The sequence below is a fragment of the Salmo salar genome, chromosome ssa01, assembly GCF_905237065.1.
Source record: "Salmo salar chromosome ssa01, Ssal_v3.1, whole genome shotgun sequence".
NCBI lineage: Eukaryota > Metazoa > Chordata > Actinopteri > Salmoniformes > Salmonidae > Salmo > Salmo salar.
In genome coordinates this window covers 31,713,468-31,737,397 of record NC_059442.1, presented here as the reverse complement: position 1 = coordinate 31,737,397, position 23,930 = coordinate 31,713,468, and the positions used below count along the sequence as shown (strand labels likewise).

Genomic DNA, 23,930 nt, shown 5'->3' with positions numbered 1-23,930 from the left:
GTGGCAGCAGCCGGGCAAGAGATTACCACTTGCCATTCCAGCTGGTGACAGGTCGCACCTTGACTGGAACTGCTTGGATGTGACTGGGATGGGTCTAATGATGTTACAGTTAGAGCCAATAGCGCTGTGTAGTTGGCACCCCACATTATCCAATCATCAATTAATCAGTTTTCCAGCATTTTCTGGGATGTTGTCTTTGATTTGATTGAGGTCACACTTTGCATCTGCTCTCCACAGGATATAAAAGTGTGGAGAGTTTTCCTAAACTTTTCCTAAACGTGGAAAAATACTAAATGGAAAGCTGCCTTTAATGTGATTCTTCTGCAATGCCTTACCATTTCCCAGCATGCGTTAAACCGAAGCCCTCTGAACCGCTCAAAGGGCAGTGTATGGGTCACAAACTCATCCAGCTTATTGTTCATATGAACAACAAGCTGGATGAGTTTGTGACCCATACACTACCCTTTGAGCGGTTCAGAGGGCTTCGGTTTAACGCATGCTGGGAAATGGTAAGGCATTGCAGAAGAATCACATTAAAGGCAGCTTTCCATTTAGTATTTTTCCACGTTTTATACATGGTTATAAATTGTAAATCATTACCATCCTTTCCCCTTTCTTACTTTCCAGTATTTGTGTTGTCATGGAATTCTAGAAAAAGGAATTAAGAAGATTTTCACTCCTTATTTATCAATTTGAATTTAATACAATAAATCAAAGGATTGTCTTACTGGTCAATTTCATTTGAACCTCGTCGCCAGGCTAATTGCGTATAGCATTGGGAGTAAGAATCTAGTCTAATGAATGAGAGTAATTGCATTTGCAGAGTCAGATTGCCATAATGTGCACATTATGGGAAGTACAATACAAGAAAAACAAATGCAGAACTACCAGCTAATGTAAAACAATTAATACTTCAAATGATTACTATTTTAATACAGTATTCTGGAATCGGGTATTAACTCACAGGTCTGTGGTAAACCCAAACTTCTGCTGCAATAGAGCCTTTGGCATTTATACAGTCCTCACACTCAAACAAAAAAAACATACACAACAGCTGCTTATCACTCCATCATAGAAATAAAAAGGTGGCAGAGAAACTGTGGAAAGACTGGAAATGGAGACTCAAGACTGTTGCTCGCACCAGTAAATCAACAGCATACCAAGGTAAATAGCAATTGACTGGACTGAGGAATAACGGATATATGCTGCCTGGGCATTAGCCAGCATGCTCATTCTTAATTCACAAAAATTAAGGCTCAACGCGCTACACCAGGACAATTCCAATCCAGACCCAGGGTTCGTAGCACTGCCGACTTCAATCCCGATTCAAACCAGACCCGGGGGATGCCAGGTGAAGGATTCTGGTCAATCAATTAAACATTACTAAACTAGTTCACTACCAGAGAAAAAAGAAAACCAGCAGTGCTGCAGACCTCAGGGCCCAGATTTGAATAGACCTGGACTACACACCTTAACAGAACACTACAGGTGAGCTGAACAGCTCCCCTTCCCTGGCCACATCTGGCCGGTCAATAGGAGCACGGCTGCCTTGCTATAAATTAAGCAATACAGTAAGGTGGCACATGTCTAAAAGTCATGGGGTCAAACTAAAGCCTGATCCCTTCCATGCCTCTTCAGTTATACACAGAATCCAAGCTAACAATCAAGGTAAGAATTCAACCTGCAACTGCACAAAGCCACATTTCATGAATACACTTCCCTTCTCTTATTTGTCCTTTTTATCTCCTGATGAGACATTTCTTTTTTTAAAACAGCCTAGATAAAAAAAATCCACAGTTGATATCAAATGTATTCAAGTACTTTCCGTTAATTTTGGAGAAGGACAGTAAATTCGCTGAACAGTGAGAGCTGGGCCACAGCGGGCGGGTGGGCCTCCAGGGGGTGTGGTGCCTCAGGTTAGAGGTGTGTGTGTGATACGATGGGGGTGCAAAAGAGAACGCATCCCGTGAGACAGTCCATTTGTTGCTGTTTCCCCCCCCCAGTTTAGATTTGGTTCAGGAAGTGGGGACGTCCGTTGTCATCCAGCCGGCGCGTCAGAATGTCACAGCCCGTCTCAGTCACCAGGAGGGTGTGCTCAAACTGGGCCGAACGCTTCCCGTCCCGGGTCACTGCTGTCCAACCATCAGGCCACGTCTCGTCCTGCCAACCACCTATGCAGAACACACACACAGTATTAAACACAGGTACAGTTTTACACATAGGTATATAATTACCAACCATTACACACAAAATTACACCCCAAATCTGCGGTCATGTCTCAGAGGGCCCTTACCTTCACAGATCATGGGCTCGATGGTGAATACATGGCCAGGCTTAATCACTCCAACTGCTTTGTTTTCTGCAAAGGAAAGAGTAAACCCACTGCTTTATACATCTTCCCCCAAATCACCGTTGGGTGATTAGGCTACTATGTTATCTGAGAATAGGATGTCAAGTTCATGAGCTTATTGGTGTAAGGAGAGGAAAAAGGGCCAGAACAATACCAGTATCTCTATAATTTTTCGATGGCAAAAATGAAGAAAACAAATAGCAGACTCAACTGTTTGGTCATTTAAAAAACTGCTGTATGTAAAATACTGTGCTGTAGCTTGGAAAATAAATAAATATGACTAAATAAATGACAACAATTGTTTGTTTCCAACATTAGGGCTGTTTTACTAAACAAGTTAGATCCGCTTTGTAGCATCCCGGCCCTAAGAAGTAGTGTTACGCACTGGCATAGTGTGGCACGTTAGGAGCAGTGTGGAACAGTTTGTGGATGCCGTGGCCACAGTAGCTCCGCACCACAGAGAAGCCGTTAGCCTGGGCATGTTTCTGGATGATGTTACCAAGCTCCCTGTAGCGGATACCTGGCTTCACTAGAAAAGGGAGGGGGAAAAAAAACAAAGTGGCAATCAGCAGTTGAAACAAAGCATTCTCCCCACCCGTTTCAGTAAAAAGCTGAGGGATGAGGCTGGAGAAAAGTTACCTCTCAAATTCATAGACAGAACTGTGGATGCAAGGACTGACCATCCATGATATCAAAATTAGAGTTTTAACCACGTTGAGGCAATATAGGTGTTTGTTTACAAACATTGGAGTAAAACATACTTATATCTTGGGTTCTGATGGGGTATGGCAGTTGAACTAAGCTCATGAGGCCCTTATAAGTTATATTCTTCAAGAATCAAATGGGTACATATCATTCATTCATAGAGTCCCAAAATGGATGTAGCAACAGCTGACTGCCCCTTTAACTTTGAGATAGTAACCTAATTGTTAAAGAAATCATCTGGCATCAGGTAAGAGATCCTACCGGAGTCGATGGCTTGCATAAGGCATTCGAAGGTGGTCTGGACAAGTTTTTTCGCCCCTTCATCTGCCTCCCCAACGAAGAAGGTCTCGTTGAGGTCTCCGTGAAATCCATTGTGGTACACAGTAATATCCACTGCAAAGGAGGGGGGAAAGAGATGCCGAACATTAGCAGAAATATATGCACGCTAGAGAGCAAAATGGCAAAGCTGAACACTAATGAGACCATTCGTCTTGTCTAACCATGCTGTAAGTCAGGTTTTTGCCTGCGTCTCCGATTGGATATGGCTCTTCAGAAGAGACTTAGCAGAAATATATAGGACAAAGGCTACATTTTGGCTCAAGTCCTATAGACTGTTGCTGAATACTAAATCAAATAATTTCTCTTGTCAAACCATGCTGTGAGCAAGAAGTCTATGGCAGTCTGTCGAATGGGAACAGCCCATTCACCATGTGCATCTCAATAGTCTAAAGTGGCCGTCTCTTCTAGTTAAATCCCATTACACTCAATGATCTGATAACAGCACATCCATTAAGTGAAAGCATATGAAGGATGCCAACTACGGATTTGCTTTTTACCTGCCCAGTCCATTCACATCAGTAAAGATTAAGGGAGTGAGATGAGGAAGCCACTTTAGACTATGGAGATACCTCCCGGGTAGCCTACCGTTGAGGATATCCCCATCCACCAGAGGTCTCCTGTCTGGGATGCCGTGGCAGATGACCTCGTTGACTGACGTGCAGCAGGACTTGGGGAAGTTGTAGTAGTTGAGAGGGGAGGGGTAACAGTTTCTGGCTGTGCAGGCCTGGAGGGAGAAAGAAAAAAAGTAATTACACATCAATCAATATGAGGGAGAGAGGAGAATAGTGAGAAAGGAAGAGAATGAGGGGATGGGAGAGGGGGAAAAGGAGGCCAGGGTCTTTACCAGATGCACAGTGTAGTCAATCTCCTCCGTGGTCATGCCAGGTTTTACCATCAGGGCGGCAATGTCAAGCACCTCTCGGGCCAGCTACAAAAAGACAAATGTCTTTCCATTTCAAACTGTTTTTAGAACTATGTTAATAACGGCAACGGAGAAAGGTGAGAAAGCAATTTAATAATTTACCTTACACACAACTGTCATGCCTTCTATGTCTTCGGCAGAAAGGATCTTGATCTGTGAAGTGCCCTTCAAAGACTGCTCCGACTCAGACATGCCTTTTAAAAAAGCAGTGAGAATTGACATACAGGCTTTGTTTTAAACATCACTATTCCATCCATACACCAAACTCACCCTGATCAGCATTCCATCAAACTGAGTAAAAGAAAGTCACTAAGACCTTCAATTAAAACTGACTGCTCAAACATAACTACATAGTGTCATTACACTCCAAAGCACACGCACAGCTACTACCTCCTTGCTATTAACATAGAAAAGAGCTTAATGTGGAGTACTGACCATAGTACTACCTTAATCATCACATCCTTCTTATGGTAGCCCACGTCACAGAATAGATTCATCAAATTAAAGTAGACACCAAACGTCTTCACCTAACCTGGCTATATTAAAAGAAAATACAAACACCACGAGGATGTGGTCCTACACAAGTCGACCAAGAGGCATGATAATGTTGCTCTGCAGACCTCCTGAAGCCATTCTCTGAATTCTGCAGAGTTCCAAATTAACCTCTACCCCCTATATTAGACACACCTGAAGAGCTGAAAAGATCCGTCTTCCAGCTGTGTGAAATACTCTATATTATTTACTGCTGTGCAAATATATAATATCTACATAATTCTGTGCTATGGGGGACTTGTATTGACATACTGTTATTATGGTTGAGCCACATGGTTTAGACTATTTTCATTGAAAATTACATTCTTATTGCACAGTTCTTATCGGTCATGAGATCACAAACCCAAAAACAATGTTTACATACAATGTGTAGACCACAGCATTGATATGAGCTTCATGATCAGTGTAGGCAACATCACTGACGCATGGGCCACAACCAAAACCACAATCAGTTTATCAACCACTTAAGAGACATGACCACTGTACAACACCCACATCACCACGATAAAATAAACCATAGCTCTACTACAGCAACAAAGGATGAATGAAAAGGCCATGCAAAAATGTTGGGCCATGCTTTAGTTTCCTGCCAGGTGTTCACCAATTGAGACATACGAAAGAAACAAAATAGTTACACAATAAGAGAGCGACAGTGTGTGTGGTCATGTGCCGCACATACATAAACAGACAATTGGGCGTGGGATGGGGTGTTGTGGAGTAGGACGTACCTGCCATAAGACCCACTTCTGCTGCTGAAGTGATGAGTAGAAGAGCTTCAGACACCGGCCTCTCAGACCCAATCACACTTCCTCTCAAACACTCACAAGTGCTTGCATACATAGCCACACGCGAACAAAGTGGGAATGATTGTGGTATCAACCATAGACAAATAAGCTTCTTTCAGAGGGTAGCAAATGTATACAGGAATGTTCTGCCATTTAAGTTTGTCTACAGAAGGTAAAAATGTATTCTAGGGTAAAGTTTACTAGTCTAATGCACTGAGATGGAGTCAATTTCTTCTCAGTTTCGTAAATTAAGGAATAATTTCTTAATGGAAAGTTCAAGTGATATTGACCCAAATCTTGTTAAGAGACTAACAAATAGTCAGATGGTACCTGCTACAAATATCAACAGCCATTAAATAAATCCCATGACAAACTTAAAATCAATCTCAGATTGATTGTCCGGGGCCAAATTAACCTACCATTTAATTAAGAAAGTCATGACCATCATGCTTTTAGGGAAAGATGGTAATTTTGTACATGCACTGAAACTGCGAGTTGCCCTTTAAAGACGCCATTGTCCCCTTTGAGCTCTGTCGTGTATTGTGTTTGTGAGCCAGTTCATTGGACTCCGTTCACCTAAGAGCCGTTCATTTGCATCCCAAAAGGCTCTTCGTTGATTAATGCTTAGAAACTGACCTAACAATTAAGTCACTTTTAAAGCCTAAAATGTTGCCTACCATTATGCCAAACGCGAGTTCAAAAAATTAAATAAATACCTGACCAAATTATATGGCCTGCAATGTGGTGTCAGCAACAGCCATGCATGTCAGTAGGGGGCATAAAGTTTTACAGCGAAAATAAAATGAGAATACGTTTCGGAATATATATTCCGCAGAACAGACATGCTTCTGTATTAGGCGGTGTCATCTCCAAACCAGTGCCCCTGTCCACCCCCGGATATGTTTTTTTGCGGATGTAGACCTCTCCTGAATACATTTGGAAATCCGTCGCAGTAACAAACCTCTAACCTACACAGATGAATTCATCCTGTTAACCTGTTCGCAGAGAAATTGTGTGCACAACACTTGCATTCCAGTTCAGCAATGGGCTGGCTGTTCTCTGAACCAACATAAAAAAAAGCCTAGGGGTAGATCAACTATGCCATTGAGCAAACAATCTCACTAGCCAGGTTCACAATGTGTAGACTAGACTCAGGACAACAGGAATAGATTGGATGCCATTAACAATTAAACAGCACTGTGGCAGACTTGCCAGACTGTCTAGTGATCAATGCTGGGCAAGGACAGCAAAGCAAATTGACAGTAAAACATTCAAATATATCCAGATGCGCTGCTTATGGTTATATTATTTAACCCAGCCAAGATGTATTAGGCCCAGAATTTTCTAATTTAGAAAAGTGGAACGGTAGAAAAATAGAGGTTACGTTCTAATTTAGCCAAGACAGCAGTATAGAGAACATCAGAAAAGGTGGAGTGACTCATGTGAAATGGGTTACTTTGATGGGGGTGGGGGCCACAAAATTTGAACGCATCATGAGGGGCAGCAGTGGCTCACGGTTCTGCGTACCCACATCCATACCCAAACATGTAGTCAACTGATTTTTTACAATCAACCCATTTGTGCAGTTAAACCACAACTCAATGCATTATACCAGTAGCATTCAAAATCCTTGACATTGTATACAAATAATACCACATTAAGAAGTTCTATACTTGCATTTATTGTTTTATAAAATCAGTGGTCAAGATAAGTCGTATAAAAATGTTCACATTCCAGTGAAAAACTGCATTCAAGGAATAAAAACCTATTTCAATATAAAATCATTGGATTTTGAGTTCCTTTCAAAACAGAAAAGGGCAAGAGATCAGTGCAGCCCTCACTACTTCCGTTGAGTATTAAGGCTCTATTAAATAAAATGTCCATATTTCAAAAATGTCAATACCTGCCTTTGAGAATTCTTTACCCTAACAAAATACAGTAAAATAAATGGAGATTTGTTTGACAAATTTGTAATAACTTTTTACAAAACACAGAACTAATGGAGGCTAATAACCAGAACATGTGGAATTGTTACCACCAATGCTCATAAAAAGTGAAAACCGATAAATTACGCATCCTGTAGCTGTCAATACATGCGGCGGGTACAGTGAGGGAAAATAGTATTTGATCCCCTGCTGATTTTGTACGTTTGCCCACTGACAAAGAAATACGTCTATAATTTTAATGGTAGGTTTATTTCAACAGTGAGAGACAGAATAACAAAAAAATCCAGAAAAACACATGTCAAAAATGTTATAAAATGATTAGCATTTTAATGAGGGAAATAAGTATTTGACCCCTCTGCAAAACATGACTTAGTGGCAAAACCCTTCTTGGCAATTACAGAGGTCAGACATTTCTTGTAATTGGCCACCAGGTTTGCACACATCTCAGGAGGGATTTTGTCCCACTCCTCTTTGCAGATCTTCTTAAGGTGTCGAGGCTGACGTTTGGCAACTCGAACCTTCAGCTCCCTCCACAGATTTTCTATGGGATTGAGGTCTGGAGACTGGCTAGGCCACTCCAGGACCTTAATGTGCTTCTTCTTGAGCCACTCCTTCGTTGCCTTGGCCGTGTGTTTTGGGTCATTGTCATGCTGGAATACCCATCCACGACCCATTTTCAATGCCCTGGTTGAGGGAAGGAGGTTCTCACCCAATATTTGGCGGTACATGGCCCCGTCCATCGTCCCTTTGATGCGGTGAAGTTGTCCTGTCCCCTTAGCAGAAAAACACCCCAAATCATAATGTTTCCATCTCCATGTTTGACGGTGGGGATGCTATTCTTGGGGTCATAGGCAGCATTCCTCCTCCAAACACGGCGAGTTGAGTTGATGCCAAAGAGCTCCATTTTGGTCTCATCTGACCACAACACTTTCCCCCAGTTGTCCTCTGAATCATTCAGATGTTCATTGGCAAACTTCAGACGGGCATGTATATGTGCTTTCTTGAGCAGGGGGACCTTGCGGGCGCTGCAGGATTTCAGTCCTTCAAGGCGTAGTGTGTTACCAATTGTTTTCTTGGTGACTATGGTCCCAGCTGCCTTGAGATCATTGACAAGATCCTCCCGTGTAGTTCTAGTCTGATTCCTCACCGTTCTCATGATCATTGCAACTCCACGAGGTGAGGTTTCTTCCATTTGCGAATAATCGCAGCAACTGTTGTCACCTTCTCACCAAGCTGCTTGGCGATGGTCTTGTAGCCCATTCCAGCCTTGTGTAGGTCTACAATCTTGTCCCTGACATCCTTGGAGAGCTCTTTGATCTTGGCCATGGTGGAGAGTTTGGAATATGATTGATTGATTGCCTCTGTGGACAGGTGTCTTTTATACAGGTAACAAGCTGAGATTAGGAGCACTCCCTTTAAGAGTGTGCTCCTAATCTCAGCTCGTTACCTGTATAAAAGACACCTGGGAGCCAGAAATGTTTCTGATTGAGAGGGGGTCAAATACTTATTTCCCTCATTAAAATGCAAATCAATTAACATTTTTTACATGCGTTTTTCTGGATTTTTTTGTTGTTATTCCGTCTCTCACTGTTCAAATAAACCTACCATTAAAATTATAGACTGTTCATTTCTTTGTCAGTGGGCAAATGTACAAAATCAGCAGGGGATCAAATACTACTCCCCCCCCTGTATATTTATGGTAGGCTACTGTAATGCTCTCTATTCCTATGTAGCTAATTTTCCCAATAAGTGCAGGCTTAAGTAAAACTACTTTAACACTAGTTCAAGGAGTTTGCATCTGTACTTTATTTAGGAATGTAGTGATGTAAAAATTGTCAAATAAATTTACTTTTTACTCCATACATTTTCCTTGACACCAAAAAGTACTTGTTACATTTTGAATGCTTAGCAGAACAGGAAGATGGTCCAATTAGCGCACTTTATGAGAACATCCCTGGTCATCCCTACAGCATCTGATCTGGCGGACTCACTAAACACAAATGCTTACATTTGTAAATTATGGTCTGAGTGTTGGAGTGTGCCCCTGGCTATCCGTTTACTTAAGGTACTGAATTTGAAATGATTTCACTTTTGATACTAAACTAAAAGTCTACAAATATTAGGTTCAGTCATTTTCTATTAAAGGGGTCTTTACTCAAGTACGACAACTGGGTACATTTTCCACCACTGATTATAGCCTGCCCAACCCCAAACATTGTTTAATAATTCATATCCCATAATGGTGCAGGAGACATACTCCTCAAAAAGGTAAAAAAATGTGAGGGTTAGGTTACAGAAATAAGTGCAACCAGCAGCAACAACCACTTGTAAATCTGTTGTCTTTTAAAACGTGACACTTGTGGTCTCATGTGCACGCACAAGGGAGGGATGGTTGTACATACCACACGCATGAGATGGAAGTGTTTTGTGAGTGTTTCTTTTTAGATTTAAGATTGTGGAAAAGCTGCTCCTACAAATGTGCTCCCAAAAATGCTGGCCAGTGAAAGTGCAAAAATTCTCTCAAGCGTGGGAAACTGGACTCTGGCAACAGTTTCCAAAACTCAATGCCCCTCTCGTTCCGTTTTGATTGAAAGAAGGGGGTCAGCCTGCAACTCTCAAAGCTCAATTTGCAATTCGGTGGGCTGTTCATTCACAACAGAGGAGATTGGATCAGTGAACAGATGGATGCGAGGCTGCATATCGTGGAAGTCTTGAAAGCGATCTTTGAATTGCTCCTGTAATTTTGTGATGTCAGCTGTGTACCAGCGGAAGTGGACGGTGTTCTCGCATTGAGATGTCCGTCTGCAAATCTGCACATGTGGGAAAGTGGGCCAGATTCAGCAGATCTAATGACAGGTGGTCTTTGAACAGTTTAAGTTTGCGCCGAAACCCATTCACATTGGCGTTAAGAAGCTACCACAGTCTGATTTCGTCCTTGTGTTAGCAGTTGGTTATTCTTTAATAACAGACCCCAAAGCAAATCGGTGGGACGAAAATAGGTTCATTCAAAGCAGACAAACCATGCTTGGAAGTAGATGTTCATGCTCTCCTGTGGTTCTCTCCACAGAACAAAGGGACAGGATGTAGTTTTATAACACAGCCCTAGCCTGTGGTTGACCAATTACAATTCCTTGCAATAAAACTAGGGCAATGGCCAAATAACAAGCATCCCATTTCAGGTTGGACCAATAAGAACCTGCCACACCAAATTCAGGACTGACATTCCTACCAGATGTTGAACTGAAAACCAACCATTTCCATTAATAATTCCCTATTGACCGTTAGTACTCGATTTACTTTTAGTACTTTGACCTCTCGTCCTCTGCGTTGTGTATTCATCTTCAAAATATTCTTACACCTTCAGATGCTGGGTTATGTCAGTAAGAAAGGCCAGATCAGAGAGAAAGCTGATATCCCAAAATTGTTCACAAAAAAAATAAAAAAAATAAAAATAAAACTTGTCGTCTCCACAATGATGCTCCCCTCCAAAAACAGAGGACTCTGTGCGCAATGAAAATAACCTCTCCAGGCATTTACCGCAGCTCATCCATCGTATCCCTGTGTGAAGTTGAAGTTCACCATACGCAGAAGACATCAGAGGGAGGCCACAAACTCCGATGTTTGACAGCTCTGTTCGCTCCTCGGATCAAGTTAGTAACTTGTCACAACATCCATGACTGAAGTTCAGCTTCTTTCCACAGAGCGTTCTACAATTATAAAATAAGCACAATTTGACTACAAACATAAGCTACATTTAATCTCCACACAGAGATGTAAAAAAAAAAAAACTAAGTGACGTTTATTTTTTATTTATACACCGAATAAATATGAAATGCAACCATTTCAAAAGATTTTACTGAGTTATAGTTCATAAGGAAATCCATCAATTGAAATAAATTCATTAGGCCCTAATATATTGATTTCACAATACTGGGAATACAGATGCCTTACAAAAAAAGTAGGGGCTTGGATCAGAAAACCAGTCTCTGGTTTGACCACCACTTGCATCATGCAGCGCGACATCTTCACATAGTTGATCAGGCAATTGATTGTGGCCTGTGGAATGTTGTTCCACTTCTCTTCAATGGATGTGCAAAGTTGCTGGATATTGGAGTGAACTGGAACGCGCTGTCATACATGTCGATCCAGAGCATTCCAAACATGCTCAATGGGTAAAATGTCTGGTGAGTATGCAGGCCATAGAAGAAATAGGAAAAATGTTCAGATTCCAGGAATTGTGTACAGATCCTTGCGACATGGGGCCGTGCATTATTATGCTGAAACATGAGGTAATGGCTTCGGATGAATGTCACGACAACGGGCCTCAGGATCTCGCCACGGTATCTCTGTGCATTCAAATAGCAATCTATAAAATGCAATTGCGTTCGTTGTCCGTAGCTTATACCTGCCCATACCATAACCCAACCATGGGGCACTCTAACCTTTTAAATCAGAAAACCGCACAACGCCATACACATGCTCTGCGGTTGTGAGGCCGATTGGACGTACTGCCAAATTCTCTAAAACGATGACGGATGCAGCTTATGGTAGAGAATTTAACATTCAATTCTCTGGCAACAGCTCTGGTGGACATTCCTACAGCCAGCATGCCAATTGCACCCTCCCTCAAAACTTGACATCTGTGGCATTGTGTTGACAAAATTGTGGCATTGTGTTGACAAAACATTTTAGAGTGGCCGTTTAATATCCCCAGCACAAGGTGCGCCTGTGTAATGATCATGCTGTTTAATCAGCTTCTTGATATGCCACACCGCTTAGGTGGATGGATTATCAAGGCAAAGGTGAAATGCTCACTAACAGGGATGTAAACAAATTTGTGCACAAGATGAAAAATAAGCATGGAACATTTCTGGGCTCTTCTTTTTCAGCTCAAGAAACCAACACTTTACATGTTGCGTTTATATTTTTGTTCAGTTTATTATGTGATATTAACGCCGAGTATAGCCTATGAATTTATGAAAACATGATTGAGTGGTCTTACTTGGTGAATGATGCAGTGCAGTACAGGGCAGTCCACACCACTCTGGTGCAGCAATCCTGCAAATCCAGTGGATCATCCTTGCGTTGATGGTACTCCATCAGTCACAACAGCAGAAAAGTTGTAAAAACCACTGAAAACCGTGACAAAGTCCTTGAATGCAGTGAAAACGTCAGTTCCTTTTGTGGTAGCATGCAAAGGAACTAATTTTAAAAGTTTGTGAAGGTCAAATGTACTGTAAATAGCGCAAGTATAGATCAGTAACTGGCTGATATCGGTCACGTCAGTACTCTCATCCAACGCAAGGGAAAAGGAGCAAAATGTCAGAAAGTGGAGTCACAATTCAACGGTGTAGACACGACGTATGTGGCAGAGAACTCCAGACACCGATGTTTTGCTCCAGGACAAACTAAACACCTTTGTCTGCGTCGAGGGAAACACTGCCGCCGATGGGGGCCACCGCCTCCACCATTGACCGTGAGCTCTCGTTCTCCGTGGCCGATGTAATTAAGACATTTAAGGGTGTTAACCCTCGCAAGGCTGGCGGTCCAGAAGGCATCCCTAGCCGCGTACGTAGAGCATGCACAGACCAGCTGGCTAGAGTGTTTAGACATACAGTGCATTCAGAAAGTATTCTGATCCCTTGACTTTTTCCACATTACAGCCCTATTCTTAAATGGATGAAATTGGATGGAGGTTGGATGGATGGGGCGCGTCGATGCACAGCTATTTTCAGGCCTCTCCAGAGATGTTCGATCGGGTTCAAGTCCGGCCTCTGGCTGGGCCACTCAAGGACATTCAGAGACTTGTCCCGAAGCCACTCCTGCGTTGTCTTGGCTGTGTGCTTAGGGTCGTTGTCCTGTTGGAAGGTGAACCTTCGCCCCAGTCAGATCCTGAGCGCTCGGAGCAGGTTTTCATCAAATCTTTCTGTACTCCATTCATCTTTCTCTCAGTCCTGACTAGTCTCCCAGTCCCTGCCTCTGAAAAACATCCCCACAGCATGCTGCCACCACGCTTCACCGTAGGGATTGTGCCAGGTTTCCTCCAGACGTGATGCCTGGCATTCAGGCCAAAGAGTTCAATCTTGGTGTCAGACTAGAGAATCTTGTTTCTCATGGTCTGAGAGTCTTTAGGTGAATTTTGGCAAACTCCAAGCGGGTAGTCGTGTCTTTTACTGAGGAGCGGCTTCCATCTGGCCATTCTAGTATAAAGGCCAGATTGGTGGAGTGCTGCAGAGATGGGAGAACCTTCCAGAAGGACAACCATCTTCACAGAGGAACTCTGACAGAGCTCCAGAGTGACCAATGGTTTTTCTTGGACACCTCGCTGACCAAGGCCCTTCAACCCCAATTGCTCAGTTTGGCCAGCTCTAGGAAGAATCTTGGTGGATCCAAACGTCTTCTACTGAGGAATGATGGAAGCCACTGTGTTCTTGGGGATGGTCAATGCTGCAGAAATGTTTGTACCGTTCCCCAGATCTGTGCCGTTGACCTCATGGTTTGGTTTTTGCTCTGACATGCACTGTCAACTGTGGGAGCTTATATAGACAGGTGTGTGCCCTTCCAAATCATGTCCAAACAATTGAATTTACCATAGGTGGACTCCAATCAAGTTATAGAACCATCTCAAGGACAATCAATGGAAACAGGATGCATCTGAGCTCAGTTTCAATTGACATAGCAATGGGTCTGAATACCTATGTAAATAAGGTACAGGTTTATTTAATACAAATCTGTTTTCACTTTGTCATTATGGGGTATTGTGTGTAGATTGAAGAGGGGGGGAAAATACTATTTTATCAATTTTAGGATAAGGCTGTAATGTAACAAAATGTAAAAAAAAAAAATACAAGGGATCTGAATACTTTACAAATACACTGTATTCAATCTCTCCCTATCCCAGTCTGTTGTCCCCACTTGCTTCAAGATGTCCACCATTGTTCCTGTACCCAAGAAGGCAAAGATCACTGAACTACATGACCATGGCCCCGTAGAACTCACTTCTGTCATGAAGCGCTTTGAGAGGCTAGTAAAGGATCATATCACCACCTTACCAGACACCCTAGACCCATTGCAATTTGCATACCGCCCTAATAGATCCAAGGACTAATCACCATCGCACTGCCCTATCCCATTTGGACAAGAGGAATACCTATGTAAGAATGTTGTTCATTGACTACAGCTCAACCTATAGTAGCCTTCAAGATAAATCTTTACGGCCCTGGGTTGAACCCCCGCCCCGTGCAACTGGTTCCTGGACTTCCTGACAGGCCACCCCCCCAGGTGGTGAAGGTAAGCAACAACACCTCCACTACACTCATCTTCAACACAGGGGTCCCATAAGGGTGCGTGCTCACTGTTCAACCATGACTGGGTGGCCACGCACGTCGCCAACTCAATCCTCAAGTTTGCAGACACAGTGCTAGGCCTGATTACCAACAACGACGAGAGCCTACAGGGAGGTGGTGAGGGCCCTGATGGAGTGGTGCCAGGAAGATATCCTCCCTCAACGTCAACAAAACTTCAGGAGACAGTGTAGGGAGCACACGCCCCACCCATCTACAGGGTCACAGTGAAGGTGAAAAGCTTCAACTTCCTTGGCGTACACATCACTGACAATCTGAAATGGTCCACAAAAAAAGTATGGTGAAGGCGGCACAAGTGCCTCTTCAACCTCAGGAGGCTGAAGAAATTCAGCTTGGCCCCTAAGACCCCCATTAACTTCTACAGATGCACAATTGAGAGCATCCTGTCGGGCTGCATCACTGCCTGGTACAGCAACTGCACCAAACGCAACCGCAGGTCTCTCCAGCGAGTGGTGCGGTCTGCCCAACACATCACCGGGGTCACAACCCTTGCCCTCCAGGTCATCTACAGCACCCTGTGTCACAGGAATGCCATGAAAATAATCAAGGACTTCAGCTACCCGAGCCACAGTCTATTCACCCCGCTACCATAGAAAAGGCGAGGTCAGTACAGGTGCATCAAAGCTGGGACAGAGACTGAAAAACAGCTTATACCTCAAGGCCATCAGATTGTTAAATAGTCACCACTAGCTGGTATCCTGCCCTGAACTTTAGTGACTGTCACTAGCCAGCGACCAAAAGGTTACTGTACCTTAGTGCAGCAGTGTCTATGTACATAGTCATGGAACCCTGGTCACTTTAATAATATTTACATACCGTTTTACCCACTTCATATGTATATACTGTATTCCAGTCAAGGTCTATCCTATTTAACCATTTCTGTACATACGGTATATTTGGAAAGTATTCAGACCCCTTGAATTTACACGTTACGTTACAGCCTTACTCAAAATTGAATTAAAATAGTTTTTCCTCAATCTACACACAAAACGGACAAAAAAAGACAAAAAAATAAATAAATACATAAAAAGAGTGACATTTTGGTAAATCTATAAATAAACTGGAATATCACATTTGGACACCTTAAAGGGTTTCTTTATTTTTACTATTTTCTACATTGTAGAATAAGAGTGAAGACATCAAAACTATGAAGTAACACACATGGAATCATGCACGAACCAAAAAGTGAATTTTTGTGTGTGTGTGTATATATATATAAGATTCTTCCCTCAACCAGCTTCACCTGGAATGCTTTTCCAACTGTCTTGAAGGACTTCCCACATATGCTGAGCAATTGTTGGCTGCTTTTCCTTCACTCCGCGGTCCAACTCATCCCAAACCATCTCAATTGGGTTGAGGTCGGGTGATTGTCGAGGCCAGGTCATCTGATACAGCACTATCATTCTCCTTCTTGGTCAAACAGCCCTTCTATAGCCTGAAGGCGTTTTGGGTCATTGGCCTCTCGAAAAACAAATGATAGTCCCACTAAGTCCAAACCAGATGGGAAGGCGTATCACTGCAGAATGCTGTGGTAGCCATGCTGGTTAAGTGTGTCTTAAATTCTAAATAAATCAGTGTCAGCAGCAAAGCCACTCCTCCATGCTTCACGGTGTGAATCACACATGCTGAGATCATCCGTTCACCTACTCTGCATCTCACAAAGACACGTCGGTTAGAACCAAAAATCACGTCCTCGAGTCTTCTTGGGTATGATGCTACAAGCTTGGCACACCTATGTTTGGGGAGTTTCTCCAATTTTTCTCTGCAGATCATCTCAAGCTCTGTCAGGTTCGATGGAGTGTGTCCCATCTGCACAAAGGAACTCTGAAGCTCTGTCAGTGACCATCAGGTTCTTGATCACCTCCCTGACCAAGGCAATTCTCCCCCGATTATTCAGTTTGGCTGGGTGGCCAGCACTAGGAAGAGTCTTTGTGGTTCCAAACTTCTTCCATTTAAGAATGATGGATGCCAAATGTATACTTGGGGACCGTCAATGCTGCAGAAATGTTTTAGTACCCTTCCCCAGATCTGTGCCTCGACACAAACCGTTCTCGGAGCTCTACGGACAATTCCTTCAACCTTATGGCTTGGTTTTTGCTCTGACATGCACTGTCAGCTGTGGGACCTTATATAGACAGCTGTGTTCCTTTCCAAATCATGTCCAACCAATGGAATTTACCACAGGTGGACTCCAATCAAGTTGTAGAAACATCTCAAGGATGATCAATGGAAACAGGAAGGACCTGAGCTCAATTGAGTCTCATAGAAAAGGGTCTGAATACTTATGTAAATAAGGTATCCGTTTATTTAACACATTTGCTAAAATTTCTAAAAAGCTGTTTTCGCTTCATTATTCGGTATTGTGTGTAGATTGATGGGGATTTGTAAAACATGTTTTCATCCATTTTAGAGACGGCTGTAATGTAACAAAATGTGGAAAAAGTCAAGGTGTCTGAATACTTTCTGTATACTAACCATCATATTCTTCAGATATACTACATATTACATCGTCTATACATCCCATAACATATTCATATTCTGGATTCTGACATTGCTCGACCTAATATTTCTAAATGTCATTATTTTACTTTTTAGATATGTTTTGTTAGATATTACTGCACTGTTGGAGCTAGGAACAAGTATTTAGCTACACCGCACTATCTGCTAAATATGAGCATGAGACCAATAACATTTTATTTTATTTATTTTAGCTTCCCATCCACATGATTGTGAACATCAAATTCTGCGAGTCACTGTGCAGACTGAGACAGACTCGAAGTTCTGGGACATCTTGTCATCCCCAAAAGCCTTAGCCATCTCAACTGCACATCTTTTCACTGTGTCTCCATCAGACAAGGGCTTCTTTGCTTTCCCTAGTTGAAGTGCCACTTGATAAGATGCCTTTACACGACATTCTTGTGTTGTAGTGGCTTTTGTAAAAAGGCACTGCTGTTTGTGTGTCTTTGTTTTTAGATTTGTAATGATGGCTGCACTAGCAGCACCAGTGTACTTGCCATATTTCTCTTTATGGTTGCTGTTGTAGTGGCGACTGACGTTCTAATCTTTCATCACAGATATGTTCGGCAAGCACACCAAACATTGTGGTCTACCTTTGAATTCAGTGAACAGATAATTAGTCTCCCATTTTGGTTGAAATATGCAATTTTAATGCTAAAATTTCCTTTTTCTAGAGCTCATGATCGCTTGCACGAGCCAACTTGCTTGCTGGCAGGCATTTTACCTACAGCTCTTCCATTCTAGTTCAGCACAGTTCACCCTATTGGTAAAGAGTAATTACTACAACAATGTATTATGCTTCAGTAGCATACAGGAGCTCCCCTAGTGGCCAAAGTAAACACTGCTAATATTACATTGCCCCCCTCCCCTCCATTTGTTTTGTACACTGCTGCTACTTGCTGTTTATTATCTATGCATAGTCACTTCACCCCTACCTACATGTACAAATTACCTCTAACCTGTACCCCTGCACACTGACTCGGTACAGGTACCCCCTGTATATAGCCTTATTGTTATGTTACTTTAGTTTATTTGGTAAATATTTTCTTAACTTCTTGAACTGCACTGTTGGTTAAGGGCTTGTAAGTAAGCATTTCACGGCAAGGTCTACACTTGTTGCATTCGGAGCATGTGATAAATAGTTTGATTTGAAATATGACGGTAAAGTAGCCTATTGTTAGCTGACATGGGCTAATTGAGTGACTGTCAGTGACTGACAAGACAAACTGCTAATTCACAGGACATTTTTGAAATTGTACCTTGTGTATTCTACTATAAGTCTCAAGAGTTAGTTGAGACCTCGAACGAGTTAAATTTCTGTAAAAATACATATATATATATTTGGTAATTTCTCCACAGGCCACCAGTTGCCCATCCCTCACATGTAACATGGTTAGTGCTGGCTAGCTTATTGGTCAAATCTATGTGATCCAGTAGTTGGCCAGTATCAACATCCTAATCAGATTCATATTCCATTCATGCTCACGTCTATCTATTCAAGTTTGCATGGTTACCTAGCAACATTAGGTGTTTTACCAGGATCATTTGGTCATGGAGGAAAATGTTCAAGCCACTTGCCATCCAAATGACACTGAACTGGAATTCACAGTGTGAGTGTTCACTGGCTACTACTTACTCTCAGACTCTACAGCTTCAGTAGAGAACTACACAGGTGTTGTAAGATCAGTCTAAATTAAATTACTTGTTGCATCCTTAGAAGGGTTGTGGGACCATAGGCAAATTGATGCATGGGATTCGCCTCAAGCCATGTTCGAACATTGAACATCTGTAGCAAAATGGAACCATTTAATACATAGAAACAGAATGAATCAAACAGCCAAATCATTGACTTGGATGGGGCACAACGCTCTATTCATTCTATTTCTATGCATTTAATCCCATCCGATAGCTGAAATTCAGATAACTTTTGAAAAACTGGTCTCTGATGATCACGAACATAACATTATCTCACTCGTGTCCCGGCGTGCCATTTGGATGAATGTGCCATGAGTGGAGAGACTAACCATGGCTACCTGGTGGCTGATCAGCAGTCAGGCGAGTTACCTTATGGAGTGAATCCTCGCCATTGAGGTTACCATGGTTACATAATGATCAGCTTTAGTGGAATCTATGGCTGGGGCAGAAACCCATTTTCTATGAATGATGTCACCTGATGTTAAACATAGAAACAGTATACATTTCTCAGACAAAGTGTCATGTTTCAATATAAACACAATTCATGACGAAGAACACTAGCCTTGAGAAGATTTTCAAATGGACAGCAAAGGATTTCTTAACTTAAAAGCAACTGGAGGCAGTCTAGGAGGATTAGCGTTACCTAGTGGATGGTCGGCATAGTCAGGTCTTTCGATGTTACCGGGGACATGCCTCATGGGAGTCTACATGGGGAACCAATGGCAGGAGAGACTGATTACATGGAGCTCACAGAAGGAACCAACAAGACAAGAGTTGAGACATGATTACACAGCTCCCAGGGGCTAATGAATAAACTTTACACCAAGTTTATGTGGCTTATGTCTATTAAATCATGTTGTGTTGACATATGTTGGACTACTATGTAGTCAACAAAAAAAGCTCCTACATAAAATCTCTTATCAGCACATTAGCCCAATTTAGAAATGTACCAGAAAGGTGGCCTTACGAGTGGGTAGTGAGGGCGTAGTTTGCCCGTGTAGCGGTAGCCAGGCCATGGGTCTGTGTTGGTGTCATTCTCCACGCAGTTCTTTGCCTCATCCTGGTTCTTATCCTCCTCTGCAAAAAGAGAATGTAATATAAGACATCTGATTTGACAACATTTTGAAAGATCACAGTAAGGTGTTCACACATACACACTAGACTACTCTTGAGCAAGCTTATCCTGTGAGGGCCCAGTGTGGATGCAGGTTTTTCTTCCAGCCAAGCAGTAAAATGTTCAAGTCGACTAAACAATTGCCTTTTTTTGTTACATTGATAAATTGAATCCGGTTTGTTGCTGCCTGGCCGAGGGGGAATACTGTACCCCCACCGGATATCACAGATTGTCCACCCCTGCTCTAACGGCTGGTACGTATTACAATGTCAAAGTCCATTTTGAATGGCTACACCATTGCTCTATTTCAACATCAAAATTAGGGGATGGAAAGGTTTGGGCATTTATGCAGGCTTTCACATATTCTATGCCTTCAGATGATAGGTCATGTAGGAATGGGAACAATGACAGAAAGCCCATGACGCGACACTGATCTGTTTGGAAAATTATTTTGAAGTGAGTTGGTCTGTGTGATAGGATATTGCTAACGAGGCTACGTACTTGCTTTTTTGTGCATCTGCTTGTGAGTAGCCCAGCTCCCTTTGAAGCACTCCTGAATGAGGGGACAAAGAGAGGAGAGATATATCCATATGAGACTGCACATCAGGGGTGTGCGACCTCAAATCATCAATAGCAGCAGTATCTGCTGGCTGCTTGTTTCTCAATGGCACAAATTGCAGAATCAATTCCTCTAATCTTCTGTGGACTGGGATTTGTGCATTCCTGCTCAATATTATACAACGGCAGAGGGAGAGAGACCAATGGGCTCTGAATTGCACACATGCTACATAAACCACTTAACAGTTTATTTCAAGACAAAGTCAACGGCCAATTGACCATGACTAATATCTCTGCTGCTCCATCAATGGATTTTCTGACCAGTGACCACTAAGAACAGTAGGGGAAAAAAATATCCCACCAACCGGCTGGCCTCATTGATAGAGGCTCTGACAGAGCTGCCTGCACAGATCAGAGCAGATTTGCCCACCTCCCCATCAGTCTCTGTCAAAACTGAATCTAGGCCTACACTGCCAGACTGTGATAAGCTTTAAACTAATTACACTGCCTTTTACCTTTAATGACACACAGCTAAACCACAGACAGATGGGTTAGTTATAAATATGTTTGGCTAAACTGAAACTGGAGCCTGCATTCTTCTTTCCTTGAATCCTTGGCAATTTCAATGATTGACATTTCAAACAAACATGCCACAGGTGGGTTACTACAGCCAGGCCAGGAGCAGAGAAATGAATTCGCATGGCTACATCAACTTGTAGAAAGCATTCCTCGTGCACAGTTAAATGTAATTCATTGCAATAACCAATGCCAATGGGTAAACTAGGCTAACTACCCAACTAGCTTGCTAGACTTCACAAAGTTGATGCTGTTTAACAAACACCGCACTAGCAAATGAGTTAGCTAACGTTAGTAGCTAACGTTAGTAGCTAACTAGGAGTTAACTAACTACTTAGAATACACAAACTACAATAAACTAAACAAGCATCTTTCATACGGGAGGATAATGTTAGCTATTGGCTTCAAATAAAGTTCCTAACTAACGTGTTTGCAAACCATTGCTTTTTAGCTACGACTTTAAGCAGAAAATGCTTGTAGTTACTGTTACCACTGTAGCTAACTAGTATCATATGCTAGGCTACTTAAAGGGGTGTGAGGAAACTCAAATTAGGGCAACTATGTTATCGCTAGCTACCTCGTGATGAAGGATGCTGGGCCGCTGTGTGTATCATGTCAGACCCCTTTCACACAATGAATTAGAAAACGAATGCTACCTGAGAGCAAAAGTATGAGCCTTGGATCCCAAGCTTGATACAGGTTGGACATTGAAGTTTGGCCTCGCTGCTACAGCCTTCTGTTTCGCATTCCCGTGTCTCGATAGCCGCCATGCCTGCCCGCAGTCTAGAGGGGTGGAGACTGGGAGGAGTGGACGGTCTGTCGGCTGGAGAAAACCTCGCCAGCGGGAGATATGTGTTCCCTTTTGCAGGGACATCACCGGATAGAAATTCCAATATGGCTGCCAACGCAATACCATATATGGACATGTGTGTGTGACGTCCAAACTCAGTTGCTCTACTCGCATGTTTATTTTTTTAATTTTATTTCACCTTTATTTAACCAGATAGGCAAGTTGAGAACAAGTTCTCATTTACAACTGCGACCTGGCCAAGTTAAAGCAAAGCAGTTCGACACATAAAACAACACAGAGTTACACATGGAGTAAAACAAACATACAGTCAATAATACAGTAGAAAAATAAGTCTATATACAATGTGAGCAAATGAGGTGAGATAAGGGAGGTAAAGGCAATAAATAGGCCATGGTGGCGAAGTAAATACAATATAGAAATTAAAACACTGGAATGGTAGATTTGACAGTAGATGAGTGTGCAAAGTAGAAATACTGTGGTGCAAAGGGGCAAAATAAATAAATACAGTAGGGGTAGAGGTAGTTGTTTGGGCTATTTATAGATGGGCTATGTACAGGTGCAGTGATCTGTGAGCTCCTCTGACAGCTGGTGCTTAAAGCTAGTGAGGGAGATAAGTGTTTCCAGTTTCAGAGATATTTGTAGTTCGTTCCAGTCATTGGCAGCAGAGAACTGGAAGGAGACGTGGCCAAAGGAGGAATTGGCTTTGGGGGTGACAAGTGAGATATACCTGCTGGAACGCGTGCTACGGGTGGGTTAGCTATGGTGACCAGCGAGCAGAGATAAGGCGGGACTTTACCTAGCAGGGTCTTGTAGATGACCTGGAGCCAGTGGGTTTGGCGACGAGTATGAAGCGAGGGCCAGCCAACGAGAGCTTACAGGTCGCATGTATCCTATTTGTTTAAGTTTTTTGCCTTTAGCTTGCAACACAGCCGTCAAGACATCATGGATGAGATCAATGGATCATCGGAAATGGGGATAAATAATATATATATTAAAGCTCATCTGAATGCGATGCTCACAAGTTATGTTCATAAAACGATCAGCTAGCTAGTAAACTAGCTTGGTTAGCTAACGTTAGTTTAGCTAGTTACAAATAGAAAGATGAGATAGATGGGCAATGGCGCATAGATGGGCAAGGCGTTAAACAGGAAAAATAGTGTTAGAAGTGGTTTTATATTATATATACCTCCTCCATTGTCCATATATTCACACACACACACACACACCAAATGATTGGGATAACCTGGTTTAGTTCCATCTAGGTGTTGTCGCTCACCTCTCTTTCTGTCTTGTAAAGTGGGTGTGTGTGCCCGGGCTGTGTTCAGTAGAGAACAACATTGTCGAAAGTTCAGATATAAAGAAATTGTCTAGATATTATCTTATGTGTCTCTCTGCCAGGTAGGTCTAGCAATTAATCATATCACCTGTATTCATTACATTTGGCCTTCTACTATCTTCAGTGTGTGCATTGTCATCCATCTGAACTCAACCCTGTTGATGCTTTCCTTTATGTCTTTTTATTGAAGCTGGGTTGTGTTCATTACGGCACACACCATAACAAAACATGTTGCAAACAAAAAACATTTGATATTTCACAAGTTCAGATAGTATTCTACCTCCTGTTTCACAGTTTTTTCTTACTTATTGTGTCTTTTAAACGTTACCCTGTCCTTTATTGACTTCTTCTCTGTCCATC

General features: G+C 42.4%; 1 protein-coding gene across 2 annotated transcripts; it reads right to left on the bottom strand.

Annotated features, from left to right (window-relative positions):
- Positions 1-680: 680 nt before the first annotated feature.
- Positions 681-22,338, bottom strand: LOC106600494 (methionine aminopeptidase 1). Of its 2 annotated transcripts, XM_014191888.2 has the most exons (12): positions 22,080-22,338; positions 20,791-20,842; positions 20,143-20,252; positions 19,819-19,879; positions 5,597-5,620; positions 4,419-4,510; positions 4,239-4,322; positions 3,980-4,118; positions 3,317-3,448; positions 2,736-2,879; positions 2,294-2,359; positions 681-2,171 (listed from the first exon to the last, which is right to left on the bottom strand). In XM_014191888.2, the coding sequence occupies exons 1-12, from the start codon at positions 22,191-22,193 to the stop codon at positions 2,005-2,007; spliced, it is 1,185 nt and encodes a 394-aa protein (XP_014047363.1). In that variant the 5' UTR covers positions 22,194-22,338; the 3' UTR covers positions 681-2,004. The 2 variants fall into 2 exon arrangements, with proteins under 2 accessions (XP_014047363.1, XP_014047373.1); XM_014191898.2 differs by lacking the exon at positions 5,597-5,620.
- Between the last annotated feature and the right edge of the window lie 1,592 nt (positions 22,339-23,930).

Coding starts and splice junctions, on each gene's coding strand:
- LOC106600494 (XM_014191888.2), bottom strand. CDS start 22,193: ATGGCGGCTATCGAGACACGGGAATGCGAAACAGAAGGCTGTAGCAGC. Junction 4,323..4,418: donor GCATGACAGTTGTGTGTAAG/GTAAATTATTAA, acceptor GTCTTTTTGTAG/CTGGCCCGAGAGGTGCTTGA. Junction 2,172..2,293: donor CGAGCCCATGATCTGTGAAG/GTAAGGGCCCTC, acceptor TGTTCTGCATAG/GTGGTTGGCAGGACGAGACG.